The 16,178-nt window shown below is 43.3% G+C and overlaps 2 protein-coding genes across 2 annotated transcripts in view; one reads left to right on the top strand and one right to left on the bottom strand.

Moving 5' to 3' along the window:
- Window positions 1-16,178, bottom strand: part of T265_05697 (hypothetical protein) — a gene marked incomplete at both ends in the record, with an annotated part of 104,834 nt that overhangs the window by 807 nt on the left and 87,849 nt on the right. The window contains one exon of the mRNA XM_009170766.1: window positions 8,440-8,637. Within this exon, the coding sequence (XP_009169030.1) occupies window positions 8,440-8,637 (198 nt within the window). The remainder of the gene's footprint in view (window positions 1-8,439; window positions 8,638-16,178) is intronic.
- Window positions 3,218-16,178, top strand: part of T265_05698 (hypothetical protein) — a gene marked incomplete at both ends in the record, with an annotated part of 103,740 nt that continues 90,779 nt past the window's right edge. The window contains one exon of the mRNA XM_009170767.1: window positions 3,218-3,278. Within this exon, the coding sequence (XP_009169031.1) occupies window positions 3,218-3,278 (61 nt within the window). The remainder of the gene's footprint in view (window positions 3,279-16,178) is intronic.

Here is a 16,178-nt window from a genome sequence, read left to right as displayed (position 1 = left end):
AGTAAAGATCGGTGTTTAACACTGATTTCATGCTCTCCATGATGATATAAGCAGCAGACATAAGCGAGAGCGCGCACATTTATGGGTATGGCGGGTCATCGTTGGTAGTTAAATCAGGACACTTCGCGTAACCGAGGCCTACTAAACAGCGTCGCATATGTACACTGGCCTAGCAGTTTCAATAAGAAGTCAAGGTAGGCAATATCGCGTGCAGTTTTGAGTTTTAGGTTAATCGGTCGCCACCAGATTAGGTATGTATGCACAAGGACACCGACTCACCAGGTACGATCAATAGCCAAGTAAGGTGACCTCGAGTACAGTTGTGAGTATAACAGCCTGTCAGATGTGGCTATCACGCATAGCTGAGGCTTTATTTTTACCGGTCGGCACATAAATTGCACTCATGATTACTGTAGCAAGCGAAGACAAGCGAGATCGCGTATAGTTAATGGTATACAAGACCGCCATTGACCATCGGATTATGTTACTGTGTATAGGTGCAGTCTCATTATCAAAGTTGCACATAAACGCGGGCCTAGCAGTTACAATACGTATTCGAGAGGAGTGAAAACTAGTAGAGATACGAGTGCAAGGGGCCGTCGTTGTTCATTGGATTGGGCTGCCGTGCATGTATGGGGAACCTTAATTAGCGTGGCACATAGACACGGATCCAGCAGCTACAATAGGTAGTCGAGGTGAGTGACAACGGCTACCGTCATCGTGGTGACCGCTTCATGGCTGGTGGTCACCACCTATAGAACGTCACAGTCATAATAGGAAAGACGCCCACAGCATTCTGGTAACACTGTATTGTCTACAAACTGGTTATGCATATCTGGGAAAGTTGATCGTCCACAGATGTCCTTCGCACTGCCACTGCAAGTTTGTGCTGTAATCTAACTTTATTGCACTTAATGGAACATGAAACCCATGGGGAAAATGTGTTGTGAGCAGGTTCGCCGAACAAAAATATCCCATTTGTTAAATATGAGGTGTCTAAAGCAAACAAACGCCTGTGACTGATCCTAAGGGTGGCATTTGCACTGAATACTCTTATTCTTATTCTTATTCTTCAGGAACGCCGAAGAACGCCAAATTACGCTAAAGTGCGATTTCGTGTTTTATGTCGCGTAAACTGGCAAAAATCCGAATCGGCGATGGTCAATGACCTTGACATTTCGCTCACTTAAGCAAAATGCCACGTGCAACATGTCACGGGAAGGTGCTAGTTGATTAGACTAACTTCCTATTAAAATAGCAACTTCGAAAACCCTATAGTTTCGGCGAACTTAATTTGGGTGTCTCAACAGCCTGCGGCGTAAACACGTGGCATTGCGTCCGTGTAAACTTTGGAATCCATTAAGAATTTGCAGTTCCAAAGCTGGTGTATAGAAACCGGTCCAGCGGTTAGTATATTTTCATTATCGTACTATTGTATTATTGTATTCACGGTAGCGCATTTGTAGACAAACTTCCATTTGAACGATTTGGCTTTTAGGGTTTTGCGCGTAACTCAACGTGGTCCAACGTATTGCTGGAAACAATATATAGTAATCAAATCTAGAAATCAATTGTCAAGCATCTCGTGGATCTTAGCCATTTTTCTCGAATCAGAATTTGAAACTGTGGAACCAGTATGGCCGGTACACGAAGTGGCGCTATACCGGAAACCTTGTCGAACCCAGAACTTGCTAACTTCGTAAACGATAATTGCGATAACCTTGTTAACCGTGACATTTGCATTTCTCAACTTCTCTTGTTATGCCAGTATTTTCCCCAGGCTAAGCGCAGCTGATATTGTAATGTCCAGTAGGCACGCGGATAGACAGAGATGTAAGTTAAAGAATCAGATACGTGAGGAAGAGTTTGCAATGGAGATGAGGGAGATAGAGATTAGAGAGTGGAAGTTAGCGTCCCTAAAGCAGATGGTAATGTCTTATGGGTCCTCTGATGATGAAAGCTCGAATTCCGGTGACTGTGGACGTGTTTACCATCCAGTGAACAGAAGGTTGAGAAATTCGTGGCAAAGATCAACTCTGGGGAAATAGACTGCACGCGATCATCCACTAATTGGCCTAAAAAAGGCGACGCCGCCGGGACTCGAACCGCACGAAATGAACGGCATATGTGTTGACCACTACGCTGCAGTGCCAGGGTTTAACCTACCAAAAATAGAGAAAGGTAAGTTCAGCAGGGGTCCGATAAAATTTCTGAAGTTTGCGAAAGCATTCCAAGCTAACGTAGCTGATCGGCTGCTTGAGGATACCAATAAATTAATGTGCTTCCACTATCGTCGCTGTGGAGAAGCCGGGGATGTCATTGAATACTGCGTGTTCCTGCTTGGAACGGCGGTCTATCAAAAGGCTATAGATATCCTCAGGACGCAGTTCGGCAGGCCACACGATACCACACAATCTTTTATAAACGGACTACTGGTGGGAGAGCCCATTGCTACTGGAGCCGCCGATGCCTTTTAAGGCTGATTTGGGAAACGGTGAACTGTGATCTGGCATTGAGTCAAATATGTGGACTTAAACTGCTCGACCAAACTCAGGCGTATAGAAAGAGGTCCACTCCTGCATTTGCAACAAAGTTGGGCTGAGGCGGCAAACAGCACACTGTTCGGAATCAGAGTCGGAATTTGGTCATTCAGTATACTTTCTTAACAGAACTGTATCCGTTCCTTGCTACGGTGTGATTGCCAGTCAAAGAAGATATGGTAGTCAGATAGCAAAGCAGGCTTAGAACGCTCAGCTAGGAAGGTCCGCATCAACGTCGCAGCTATGGAAGCGACTATGACTTCTCCTTACGGTTTCGAGACTGTGAAGTTTTGGGCACCCTACTTCAAGTGAAGGAGCTCATTGGGCTGAACGGCCTCAAGTTACGCTTCAGTAGCCTAGAGCCTAACCATAGAGGATTAGTGTCGCGTCCCTACACCTTCCGATGTCTCGAATTGCAAACAAAGACACCATCGTCTGCTTCAGGACACAGCAGATGTTGAACAGTGCTACGAAAGATGCCAACGTCAACTAAACGGTGGTTTATGGACCCCGGAGCTATTTTGGGTTTGTAGCAGTCCGGCTGATTAGGCCGAAGGGAGAACTACTAACTCACGCTCTGTTGGACAATGGTTCTAATGCCACCCTATTACTGACAGACGTGGAAAAGCAACTTGGGATAGAGGGGGAAGTGACACGCGTAGAAGTATCACCGGTAAATGTCCCCGACATCAAGGATACCACGGCAGTGGGCTCTGCCATCCGGTCTTCGTTTGCCGGGTATGTTGCGGACGTGGACTGTGCCTACGCTATTGGGTCGCTTTCCATCGCGAGGGCTACGGATGATTTGCTTCTGAGCAAATGAAAGCATTTTGCGGATGTTCAACCTTCACGAATTCCTGGATACGACCTCTTGATTTTGATAGGAACTAATGTCTCAGAAGCTCACTATGGTTAACGAGCAACGTCTGAGTCCATGAAACATCACTACTTATATTTAACAGCCTTGAGGTGGGCAATTTTTGGATTACCTCCTCTGCGGGACCCAAACGAATATCAGTAAATTGCCTCAGTACAGAACCTAGTGTTGAAAATCACATACTGTGGATGTTTGAATCGAATTTGAACCACAGTAAGGATATAGATAAATCACTGTCTCCATAGAACAAAGAGATTATGAAAGACACACAGCAGTCTGTAAGCTTGTTGGACGGTCATTGTCAGGTGCCGCTGCCCCTGAAAATTGACTAGAGAAACCTACCCAGTTACCTGAATCTGGCGGACAAACGCCTCAGTTATTTAAAAAGACGCTTGTTGAATGATTATGGCATCCTCAGACACTACACCGAGTCTCTAACTACTCGTGAAAAAGAGTATGTAAATCGGTCGCATGTTAGTTCAACAGAGCGCTTGTGCTTCATCCCGCATCAGCTGGTCTTCAAGCCTCAAAAGCCCGGAAAGTTCCGTATAGTTTTTGACTGTGTTGCCAAAGGTCGGCGTGTTTCTCCCAAAGACTGTTTATTTTCCGGACCTGGCCAAAAACGAATGTTAAAGGCTTTGTCGAAGATGTACAGGACCTCAGACTTGAATAGAACAACTTTCTGAACTCTACTGTTTTACGGAAATAACAATTTGACAAACTGTTACGTGATGAAGTGACAGCAGCAGAATATTCACTACTGCATTAGTGCAACAACACGCCCTTCTGCATAGAATTAATTTGGTCGTCAGAAAGTTACTTCTTGATGAGACAGTGAATGTGGACTTGCCCAACACATTGCGTAAACTCTTGTTGCTACCCTTTCGCCACACACATGACTGTACAGGTCACCGACAATCACTAGATCACGAGATCTTTCTTACACTCACAAATCACGCCACAGAATCGTGACTCACTTGATCCCAAGACTCGTCTTTCTTTCCCCACACGTACAAATCATGACACATAAGGGTGACTCATCTGACATAGACTGTCTACCGTCCGATAGGATAGCAACAAGTCATGTGCTGACACCCACACACACCCAAACGTTCCTACATATAGGATAACAGCACAGCAACACAACACAACTCAACGGAGCTTCTCATGTCGCCCAACCCGGAGCTGAGCCGCTCAGGACTTACGGTGCTACGCTCACGGGCATCCAGGAATACGCGTCGCTGTTACAACAGCGAAGAAGACACGAAACCTGCATCCGGACTCAAAACAGGATTTATCAACCTGTACCTGCAAAAAGATAAGTCCCTTGTTCCCATATATTCCTGTTGTAATAATTCTACTCAACAAGCTGATATTGTTGGTGCTCCCCGTTTTCTCGTTCGTGTAACTAATTTTCGAGTTCTAGTAGAGCATCAACGCTCTCTTCAGCAATCCTTGATGGACTGATATGTGTCGAAGTAAGGCTGCATAATAGTGGTTTATCCCATTCTCGCCGGCATCCCAGCACATTCCGACTCGACATCCCGTGACACATTGCTTGGCTAGACACTATCATGAATTGGAAGAACATGTGGGCAAGTCGCCCGTTCTAGCTATCATGCGTGAGAAATTTTTGGTGTTTAACGGAGCAGCCGCAGTTGAAAGGCTTGTGAGCACGTGTTTGCAATGTAAGACATAGTCGACGAAGCCAGCGGAATAGCTGATGTAGCGCATTGTGATGAACATGATTGATACTCTATTCATTGCTCTATTCATTAATCTCTTGTTTTAATATTCCATATGCCGTACATATTCGCCAATTCGAATACATACGTGCTGGTTGTTACGGTTCGCTGAATTCCGGATTTCTAGTTCGTCTGGTTATATATATACGTACGAAACTTAATTCTCACACGCATACATCGAAGGCCATATATCATTCAACTTGTATTCGGTAGATGCGAGGACTGTTGTTTTAATGAACAGCCCCAGGTCTAGTTTATATTGACAGGACTATTGGTGCATCCTTCTCAGCCAATGAATCAAAGGTGGTGTCTGTGGCTATTCCAGAGCAGGTCACCGATTTTCCATTTCTGGTAGTTAACCTTTAACGCATTGTGTGGGTATAAAAAGGGCTTACCAGTCTTCTGAAAACGCAGAATTTAAGCACTTGTTGAGGTATTTCGTGCACAATGCCTGCCAAGCTTGTTCATTTTTGTCACGATTGTTGGTGTGAAACTTCGGGAACTCAGTTGTGGCTATAAAGCATTCTTTCTAGTTGTCGTGGGTGATTCTACATGCTATATAAGTGACAAAGGACGAGGTGCCCCTCTGTCCTAGAAACTCTGGCTCGACTGGCTTATATTTTTGTTGAGTGCGTAACAAGTAACACTTTGAAATGAAGCACTCATGAAGCGTTTTATGTGCCTCAGCCACACGTATGCTGCCGGGCTCCCGTATATATTACTAAACATATGCTACTAGAGGCAATCTTATGTTGTTTTAGAATCACGAGGCCTCGGGACCGTTCTGAAGCTATAGAAGAAAGAGGAAATTTACGCCCCCATTTTTTCACCTACGTGAGCTTATCTTCAGCACAAAGCCTAGATGCCTTGGTTGCCGTGACGCTTGCGTTGTCAGGAAATACGAAGCCATTTTTGGAAAGTATGCTTTCATTATGACTGATCAAAAGCAAATTACAGAATCACCAGAAATATGTTTCACAAGTGTACACGGAAAGTAACCATAAAAAGAATTGGTTAAAGGCACGCTAATGAAAAATGACCGGTGACCCGTTCTCCCATCCTGCGTGAAAGGCGCACATTAGTTGCCACCGCCGCACCACGTTAAGGAGGGGATGGAGTTCATAACAGAAAAACCCACCTGTCGCCCACACATCCTACGAGGCATGACAGTTAACAAATACCCTTTTTTATTGGCGTTCCAATGTGAACGCGCATTTACGCATTTGTAGACTATAAACGCATGACAGACGGATGGTGCGAGCACACCTCACCGACATTCTGCTCATATTCTGCCGCCGATAAACTGTATCGGCTCAAACCAAAAACCATTTCAATCTCCGTCCATGTATTTTCAGCTCACAAAATTTCTTTTCAACTGAAGCGATCAGGCTTCCGGCGGAAAAGCCTTGTGGAAAAATTTCCAAGCATTGCCAAGAAGCCGGGATTCCTGGATACAACTCAGAAGTTCGGATTGGCATTTTGTGGTTAATTTTCGACTGCTTTAGTCCATCAAGGACACGTCATATCTTTCGGAAACTCCATTCTATTGTGCAAATACTGGGAACCGCAATTAGCCAGAAGGTCCCGTTATGATTCATGTGCCGTGAAGCTAGGTGAATAGACCGAAGCCAGTTAGGTTTGTGGTGTTTCGTATCTTTCTTTTGCTTCCATTATATCGTTACACAGTTTGTCAATTGCATTAACGTTTTTTGTTTGACTATAAAACCTACAGACACGCGCATTTTGTACAATTTAAACGCAGGATAACGTGGTCGCGTGATTGGACTTTCTCTCCTTATTTCGTTCGCCCTTACAGCGATCATTCGCAAGTTTCATGGGCTAACTGCGGTATCTAAACACTCAAGACTGTCTTCGGGTTTTTATCATATGTGAAAACTATCCAACAGAAAACCGCCCTAAAATCATGCGCCCACGACGAACTATTTGGATGACAGCAACTCTTAGTAAGCCTGTTCCATCTGACCTAACTGTATAATCAATCTAGCGCTATTATTTTTTTCTTTACCATACGCTTTTGGTAAAGTAGATTTTTGGGTAGCAAGACCGCTGCAAATTTGGTGGGTCACGGTCTTCCTAAATATTTTCCAGATCTAATACCTTGAGTGATCTTTCGAAACGGCTCAAAATCAACAAGCATCGACCACGTTCACAATCTTGATAGTTGTTGCGTTCCCGCCCCTCTTGTTGTCGGTATCACTTGTGAATAATTTGTAAAGTATCCTTATTGTTTCCTAGTAAAATGTTTTCTCTCATCAAACATCTGCAGTTTCCAATCCGAAAATATCCGAAAGATTGCGATCAAGCAATTCACATGCACATTCAAGGTGTGGTGAATGATGGCAAGCATGAGTGATGCTTTATTCATTCCTCTATTCATTATTTTCTTGTTCTATTATTCCAAGTGCTTTACACACTTCAATTCAAGTACCTACGTGCTACTTATTATGCCGTGTTAAATTCTGAATTTCCAGTTCTTTGGGCTGTCAGATGTACGCGTTGAACCCAATTACTGCAATTTTACTTATGGTGCTCGTTCAGCCATGCACATTTGCTCTCCGTCTTCCTCCTAAAAACGTTAACACCTGAATTCCTTTCAGCGGCGATACCAGTGAGCCTATCTACAATTTCCAATTACTTATCATGTGCTAGTTATGTTCTCTTAGTTTCATCTTCCCCTCCGTTGTGCTGTTCGCCACGTTCAGATAGTAACGACCAGATCATGCCTCATTTGTTATGCTTTTGAAAATTTGGGGAATAAGCATATTATTATTATTATTATTGCGCATATAGCATATATAGAATATATATAGCATATATAGCATATATAGCATATATATTGTGCTTATAGCAAAAAATTAACCTAAACGATAGAAAGTTTCTTAGTTACCTTGTGAGGTGGACAGTGTAATGGAGATCATAAAGAAATCCGAGTGTGTATGGGAGCAGTGGCCGAGAAACTCCAGACGGTGATATAAAATTAAGTGGTGCGTCCCTTCAAAAAAGTTAGATTTCAGTAGAGTAAATTTAGAATAGTTTAAACTCAGACACCCGAACCATACGGGAATTTTACGTCGGTAGTCTCCCGGGGATTTATACCTCCAACTGGAACTCCAAGAAAAAAACCGGTAAGTAAAAAACCTCGAGGAGTGATTTAACTGGGTTTAGTGGCTTAAGGCTCAAGAATTGTGCTATGCAGTGGAAGTGCAGTTAATTTCCGTCACTTATAAGGCTTTCTCCCCAGAACCCTACGACTTACTGCGATCACGGGAGTCTCTGGATGTGTACGCTCTCGCTCGTCCCGGGAATTGTCGTAGTATTGTGGGCGGCTGGTTCTGTTGGAACCTCTGCATGATACTCGCTTTCCTCGTTTCACAATAGAAACTCGAGAATAGTGGTTTAATTTTGATTTGGGGTTCGGATCGACAGCTATCCCACATAGCACCTGTATCCGGGGCTGATGATAGGCTGCAGAACACGAAACTCTTTGGAGATCTGCTCAATGTTGTTTACTCACACGGTGCCATCCACCAAAGTATTTTTAAAATAATCGTGTAGTTCTGAATGTCTGTATTCTGTAAGCTCTTTATTTTAAACCAAGTTTTGCAGAATACCGTTCAGTTATTGGTCTTCTCCTCCTAAGTATTTTTGTGAGTTAGCGAATTTGTGGGCGATTTCTCATCACACCCAGGGGCCATTCTTAGGTCTGCTCCAAGGATTTCTTCTTTGTCAGTTGAAAGGCTAACAATGTGTCCAATGCAACTTAGTCACAAACCCACTGACTCTTATGATTTGCATCTAAAGAAGATCTGTGTACCAACAGAAACTTAGAACCACTCCCTTGTTCATAATCTCTTAGCCGTTTATTCTATGTAAGGGCTAATCTAAAGAGGCCGTATCACTCCAGGGGGTATCACGCTTCTGAAAGTTGCAACATTGACTTATTAGCCCTCAGCTACAACCATATCCTTCTGAAGAGATTTCCCCGTCCAAATCCTAGCTCTTTCGTTATAGTCCTAAGTTATATATATGCATTTATGTATAAATATGGCTATACAAAAAAGGTATTTCGTTCACAACGAACTAATTGGAACCACTGAACTCAGCGGAGTTCAAGAACGGAAGGATTCATCGATACAACAGAAAATAGTGACAATAAAATCCGTTATACCGTCCCAAAAAAGGACATGGACCTCATATAAGATGTGTGCATGTACTAGCCTCGTTTGCGGGATACGACTTGGCACAGATGTTCACCCGCCTAGTTTCGATTTACTAATCATAGAGTTTCTTTTTGGTTCTAATTGACTTCTAAACTTTATTAGCCACACTGCCTTTTGAACGAACGGATCCCTCAGTTTGCTGACATTGTCACACGTGCCCGAACCTCGCTAATTGACAATGTTTCTCGAACCAGATGGCACATTTTCACATCTGTTCGAGTAGCGCACTATAGAGTTAAACTGGACTTGAGATCTTGATATGCTTCTCTCCATTTCACGTATACACATTTAGAAGACCATTGAAATTGACTTTGTAACAATCCAACCTATAACAATAGCTTTTTTAGGTCAGCTCCATCACTATTGAAAGCCATGAATGCCTGCTGCCGTGACCCCCTTATCTACCTAACTGCTTCATCTTTGGGCAAAAGTAAATCTTTTAAATGATTTGTTCAACAGCTTCTTGGTGTTTGTCCCTCTAAATGGGCCGCTCTACATGAATTACAGTTCTTTAGAATGCTCCGTTTTAATTATGGTCATTTTCCTGGTGATTTTATCACACAAAAATGGAAAGGCATTAAGCTTCATCTGTTATGAATTATGCTGATGCTCTCAAAGATGAAGTTTAACTTCCACTTCTTTGCAAGCTCTGCACGGAGATTTTATCGAGCCGTGTAGTTGGACATGTATGTCAATGTTCCTGGCATTAGTTTTGCTATTTACTTCCATTTACACTCTGGTAATTTACAGTTGTCACCATTTGATCTAAAAGTACCCTACGAACTAACTCAAAATTTGAAAAAATGAACCTTTCCATAAATCTGTTGTTACCGCCGTATGAGATAGCTTTCAAAAGGTCCGCTCAGCTGGGCGTACTTAGATCCCTATCCACTTTCGGTCACTTGAAAGTGAGCCTTTTTCAATCCAAGTCTTAACTTTTCACGTTGCAACTTTCTTTTTGAACTTGAAGGAACTGGTTTCAATAAGAACGTCGCCAACGGTCGTTGATTCGTTCTCTGAGCTGGGCAGCTTGATTGCACACGTATCAACACCAATCGAGGTGGCATCATCAGTGCGTTGTCGGGGAGCGTAGTGGTGCGTAGCGATGACTTAGTGGTTGTGCCAATTGCCAATCAAATTACCCAGCTCAGCGAACAAACCAACGGCCATCTACGCTACCTGAGCTACCAAAATTTTCTTCCATAGAAAACGTTGTCGATTTTTTGTCCACAAAATTTCATGTGTAAAAACGCATATTTTCATATGTTTTCTGTCATTTTCACCATTTTTCTCTGACTCACCTGCTTATTGAAATGAGACCTGAAACATTTCTGGCACTGCACTTACGTGTACTTTTCTGCCTGTTCACAATTTTGCTCACGCACACTGTGTTATGAAAAATTCCACGCGGACCCCGCTTTACCGCTCGCGGTCAAGTGCTGCTACGGACAAAAAGCATATTCCCCGCGAGAATGGCCTAAAACTAAGGACGCTTCCCGGTCCAGAAGGTGCCAGATTTTCCAGAAGGTTGTCGCTGCTTATACTATATATATATATATATATATATATATATATATATATATGTAACGCTGTGAAGGTGTTTTTGACTTTTTTGGCGTTAATACATCTTTGGTGGTTCTTTTGACGTGAACGCTAGTTTAGGAGGCTTAGACCGACAGCTGAGCTGAGAAGAATACCTTTACTACATACTGGTGCACGCTGATCTTAATTGAAATCACTGAAGATCAAAATGACGCATGCAAACACAAACGTTACCGTACTTTATTGCACAAAATGGTGTTATTTAGCTTTCCTCTTGCTATCTCGGGAAAATCATGCCCGGTTCGGGGAGTTTTTTGAGTTGCCGGCCTTTTTGGTCCATACGCTTTGCGGATTTTATTAGATAAATGATGAAAATACGCTAATGTACGCATTTGGAGAAATTTAAGTGATCCCCATCTATCTGCCGTCTTTTTTGTGGATTGGGTGTCGGTTACAGTAATTCGAGAAACCAGGGGCACCCTTTTTTGTAGGCAGCCGATAAATTACTGCCCACGAACTAAACATTTTGTCAGCTAGTAAGACACTGCAACAATACGGTTCTTATCGTTCTTCCTCGAGCGAAAAAACTGGCAAAATTTATGGAAAGCATAAAGTTATGCACTAAAGCGCTTTAAAAAGACGAGTAACTTTTCGTGTCAACCTAGTTTCTCTAGCAACATACAACTTGTATTAAACTTGGAAATTATTGGCCGCATGTGCAACGGATCAAGTGAAGTTTAAATCAGAAGGTATCTCACAAGTCAATTAAAAGAAGGTAGAAGTTGGCTTTAACAGTACAGCAATTAAAACCGACATTTTGATAAACATACCACACGCCGGTTAAATGACCTATCCACACAGGGTTTTGCCCCAAAATGGAGGCCAAATTTCCCGCCCCAATCTACTACTCCTTCATTTATTCACAATGAAAGTAACCCAGAAATAGTGAATGATACTAATTTGCCTTTACTCTTGCTGTCCTGACGGCGCAAAATCAATGTTAACACCGACCCGAATGTAAAATTTGTTACTGGCAATTTATGCGCTTTCGAAAAAATCGGCTGCTTGGACCTTGGCACAAATGAAGCGTTGTAAATGCTGACTAACCAACGGTTTTTATATCATGAGCTTTTGTATCGCGCCAAGCCGCTAAAGTTCTTTTCTCGGAAAAACTATCAGGAAGCCGTTGTGAGTTCATCGAATGACCATGTCTAATCTACGTAATTAAACAGCGACATGTGTAATGGGTCTCTCAAGATAACTGTAGAGATCTTTGCAAAACTTTTCCCTTCCACGAGGCCAGGATTACAGGGTCCATGAAAACCAGGCTTGGTTTCGCTGTAGCCGACGATGTATCAAACATATCTTTACCTTGGGACAAATTCTTGAACAGCACCACTCCTTCAGATGTCCCATGTTCGTCATTTATTTTGTTATGAACTTTTTGAACTTTTGATTTTGTGTAAAACGAGGCTGCCCTCTCACTTTTCCTCCTCAAATTTGTAATTGATGTGCTCTTGAAGTTTTCCTGCCTGCCTCTGAAACCTCGGAGGTCAGAGTGCATCTCGGACGTTCGCTCATAGACCTCCTTGTTTCAGTCCCTTCAAAAGTGCAAACGATGTGAATTAACTTCATTAGCACTCATGCACGGTTTAGCGTGGGTCCCACACCCGCCAAGTGTAAAGTACTGCTCAAAACTTGGTGGGATCAAGGCGAAACCTCACAATTGCAAGCGAGCCAATCAACATGTTTACCTATGTGCCTGCATAGGTTCCGTTGACTGGCTGGAGTTGAGATCACCTCTCGAACTGTGACGGCCAGGGCGGCTTTTGCCAAACTCTGATACCTAGTCGCCGACGTGACGCCAGCTTAACTGTCAGGAGCAGAACTTACAATGTGGGTGCGTGATCTGTAGTGCTTTATGGGTCAGAAACTCGGCCTCCACGCGCAAAGGTCATACGGAAGATGTCAGTGTTTGACCATAGGTGTCTCCAAAACATTGGTCAGGTTTGGCGGAAACATCGTAACTGCCCTACTGAGGTTAGCCGGATGGTCTTAGAAAGAAGAAATTATCAAGCGCCAGATTAATTACTCACGCTTGATAGGTTGCGCCGGTTAGGATATGTACTCCGCATGCCGAAAACCGTTTGCCCCACAGAGCTATCCGGGCCCAGTCCTGTAGTAAGTGAATGCTACCGAGACGTTTACAGCTCATGACCAGACAACGAAATATGAAAAACTTATCAGTAAACTCAGTATAGTCGACAGGTGCCGCCTCTCTGGATGGAGATCTCGGGTGTTCAACTCACTCATGTTTAAAGATACTGGCAGTAACGGTCCAATCGCTCAGCCGGTGGAGCTCATGCGTTGTCTTTATTGAGTATCTACCTAATTCCGGAACATACTGCATATACTATCATCTCCGAGGCTTGGCCGTAACTTGCGCACACTCCCACCTTCCAACGGTACCAATGTTACGCAGTTGATAGACTATAAATTGATTGAATTGATTGACTCATCTGCAGCATACAGCTGACGTAGAACGCTGGATGTTGAGCGTTGAACACCTTTTATCCTCCACGGCTTATGAGGGAATAGTTCTTCTCAAGTGCTGCCTGTAGCGGACTGGGACCCCATTAGCGTGTTCGGTCAAATAAACGAGCAATGTAATAAATACGAAATAACAAAATCACAGTAGAAAAGGAACAAGCAATCGCTAGGGCTCACGAATGCGTAGATCCAATAGTCCACTACACCGATTCCACTGCAGTAACCGGCTGCGAAGAAAATATCCACTTGTAGAAATTTTCCACTGATGATTCCCGTGTAAGTAGTATATTTTATGATAGGAAAGTTATTCACAGCTAAAAAATGTCACAGGGAGTTATTGCGGTGTTCAACAGTTCACATAAACACAGATATAGTCCCCACTGGTTCAGTAGTCAGCAAACAGTTCAGCGGAGCGTAAATCCCCTGGCTCAGCAAGAAGTCAGAAAGTCGCACCGAAAATTTCTGTACTGTATTATTTGGTACAATAAAACAAACGTCATGATAAAATATGTACAACAGTTACACAATGCAATTTAAGTTGAGGAAAAATCGTAAATAAATGTGACAACCGATTACAGACACTAAATGCCAAACTGCTGGTCCGGACGAACTCCTACAAGCAGTGTACGAAGATAACGGTGAGATTGATGAGGTCAGAATCCGAGTCTCGGTGTTTGTACCAGGAACTTTGAGTTACTTGTCATACATTTACCTCACCTTGGTAGGTCCAACAAGATGGCAGTGCAGCCTTATAGGTCGCGGCATTAAAACGGGGAAGCGTACGCAGTCGTATTTTAGTACTTAGCCACCGCTCTACAGCATTTCCCCTCGGTCAGATTGGTACAAAGTTTGCGTCTCGTATTCCTTCATGAGCCATCCAGTACTCTGAGACACCTTCATTATGGCTTGCTCAAGAGCGTCTATGGGATATGCCAGCTTACCAAGACGACGGTTAGCATTCTCTAGGCAGTGGTTGATCACGCTGCCGTAGTGAACCATCTCAGGTTGCGCGTGTACAGCCCACTTGCAGGTGATGTACAACCAGTGGGCTGTGAGATGAGGGGCAAATCTAGGGTCTGTGCGACGCACCACTTGCAGGTCTTGCTGGGTCCTTGTGCTAGTATTATGTTAAAATGAAAGCCTACAGTTAGACTTTTGTATACGGTGTTGTATACTTTATCAGGGTCGTGCAGGTGCACAATTTCTCTTCGGTGAGCTGTCGACTTACCGGAAGCCAATCGTACAAACCGCGGCCATCTTATGATTGTTCACAAGATAATGAAAGCTGACTTGGTTCCCGTGTCTCCCTAGGCGAGGCCGTACTACGCAACCAGTGCCTAGTGTACTTTTTGTCAATAACAACTTCGCTCAACTTAATTGCTTTTTCTGCCTTCTAGACTTTCTTGACTTTTCTAGCCGGCTGTTGCATCCTTGGTACACCCGGTTTTACCGGAAAACAGAGTTGATACATTTTGTCACCAGTGCAAGCACAAATACCGCACAATTATCCCTCAAGTAATCGTTCAACGCCTTTTCAAATGCCATGAAGGATGAAAACCTGACAGCCTCTAATTTCTCAAAAAACGTATTCTGAAGCAATCCCAAAACGTGTTAAGCCAAGGCACTGCAGCTGTGAATTTGAATGAGCGCCGGAAACTACGAAGGGAGATCAATTAAAACCAGTGCGCAACAAAGGTAAGGCAAATTATGATAGGTCCTGGTTTCTGCACCAATACAGAAAAATGCAGCAATTTTAAGCAACAATTTTTGTTCGACAAACAAAGTTTTGGGGCAAATTGCATGTTCCCGATAAGAATCAGCTTCCGATTGCATAGAAGTTTAGTGCACGAATCCTCACGGCTCGCGGCGCGTTTGCTAACTTGGAACACATGTAACGTGAAAGCGGTATATTCCCAAATCTCGAGGAGGGTGTGTATCAGGCTTTATCTGTTCCATCAGCGTAAAATGGAACGTCTTCATTTTTTGAGGACCATGCTGCGTAGAAGTTCGTGTCGGTGAATCTGTAGCAAGGTGATTAGTAGTTTAACGTGCGGTCGTGCAATGGAAGCATCCATAGAAGAGTTTTCACCACCGAAAGCTGTGCAGTGGCTAGCGGCCCGAAGAAGTCTCCAATGAACAGAGCAACTATCAAAGTAAACCAGATATAACGCCTCAAGGAGAACAATCCAAGTAAACCTCAACTCACAAGAGGAAATTCTGCAGATCCGTATTTCTTCGAATCGCTACACCAAGAAGAGAAGGTTCTACATTCCTGGTGTTCCAGATCTCCGGTAATCTCATTTGTAACCCAATAATGTAATTAAATAAGTCCGGTGTCTACAGCTGTAATTTTTGTTCACGTTAGGAATTACTACCAGCCCATGATATTCAACCGACAATCACAACAAAAGTCGCTCAGCGAAAATCGCAAAGTCACGTTGAACCTTGTGTATTTCATTAAGACAAAATTTTGTATAGTACCATGACCGATGTTGAAGGGAGGAATGAGATGATATTGAGCATGTAAAATAGCAGTTTACAAGCGATACAGTTGCGTTAGTTTGGTTATGCGTAATTCGTGACGAACCACTATTCACTGAAGGGAGTGCTGTTTTCCTTACCCAATCCAGAGTGCCGGAAGCAGTGAGGCGGAAACCAATATGGAAGATGCAGAAGTAATACA

The sequence above is a fragment of the Opisthorchis viverrini genome (assembly GCF_000715545.1).
Source record: "Opisthorchis viverrini unplaced genomic scaffold opera_v5_108, whole genome shotgun sequence".
Lineage (NCBI taxonomy): Eukaryota > Metazoa > Platyhelminthes > Trematoda > Opisthorchiida > Opisthorchiidae > Opisthorchis > Opisthorchis viverrini.
This window is presented reverse-complemented; position numbering and strand designations above follow the sequence as displayed.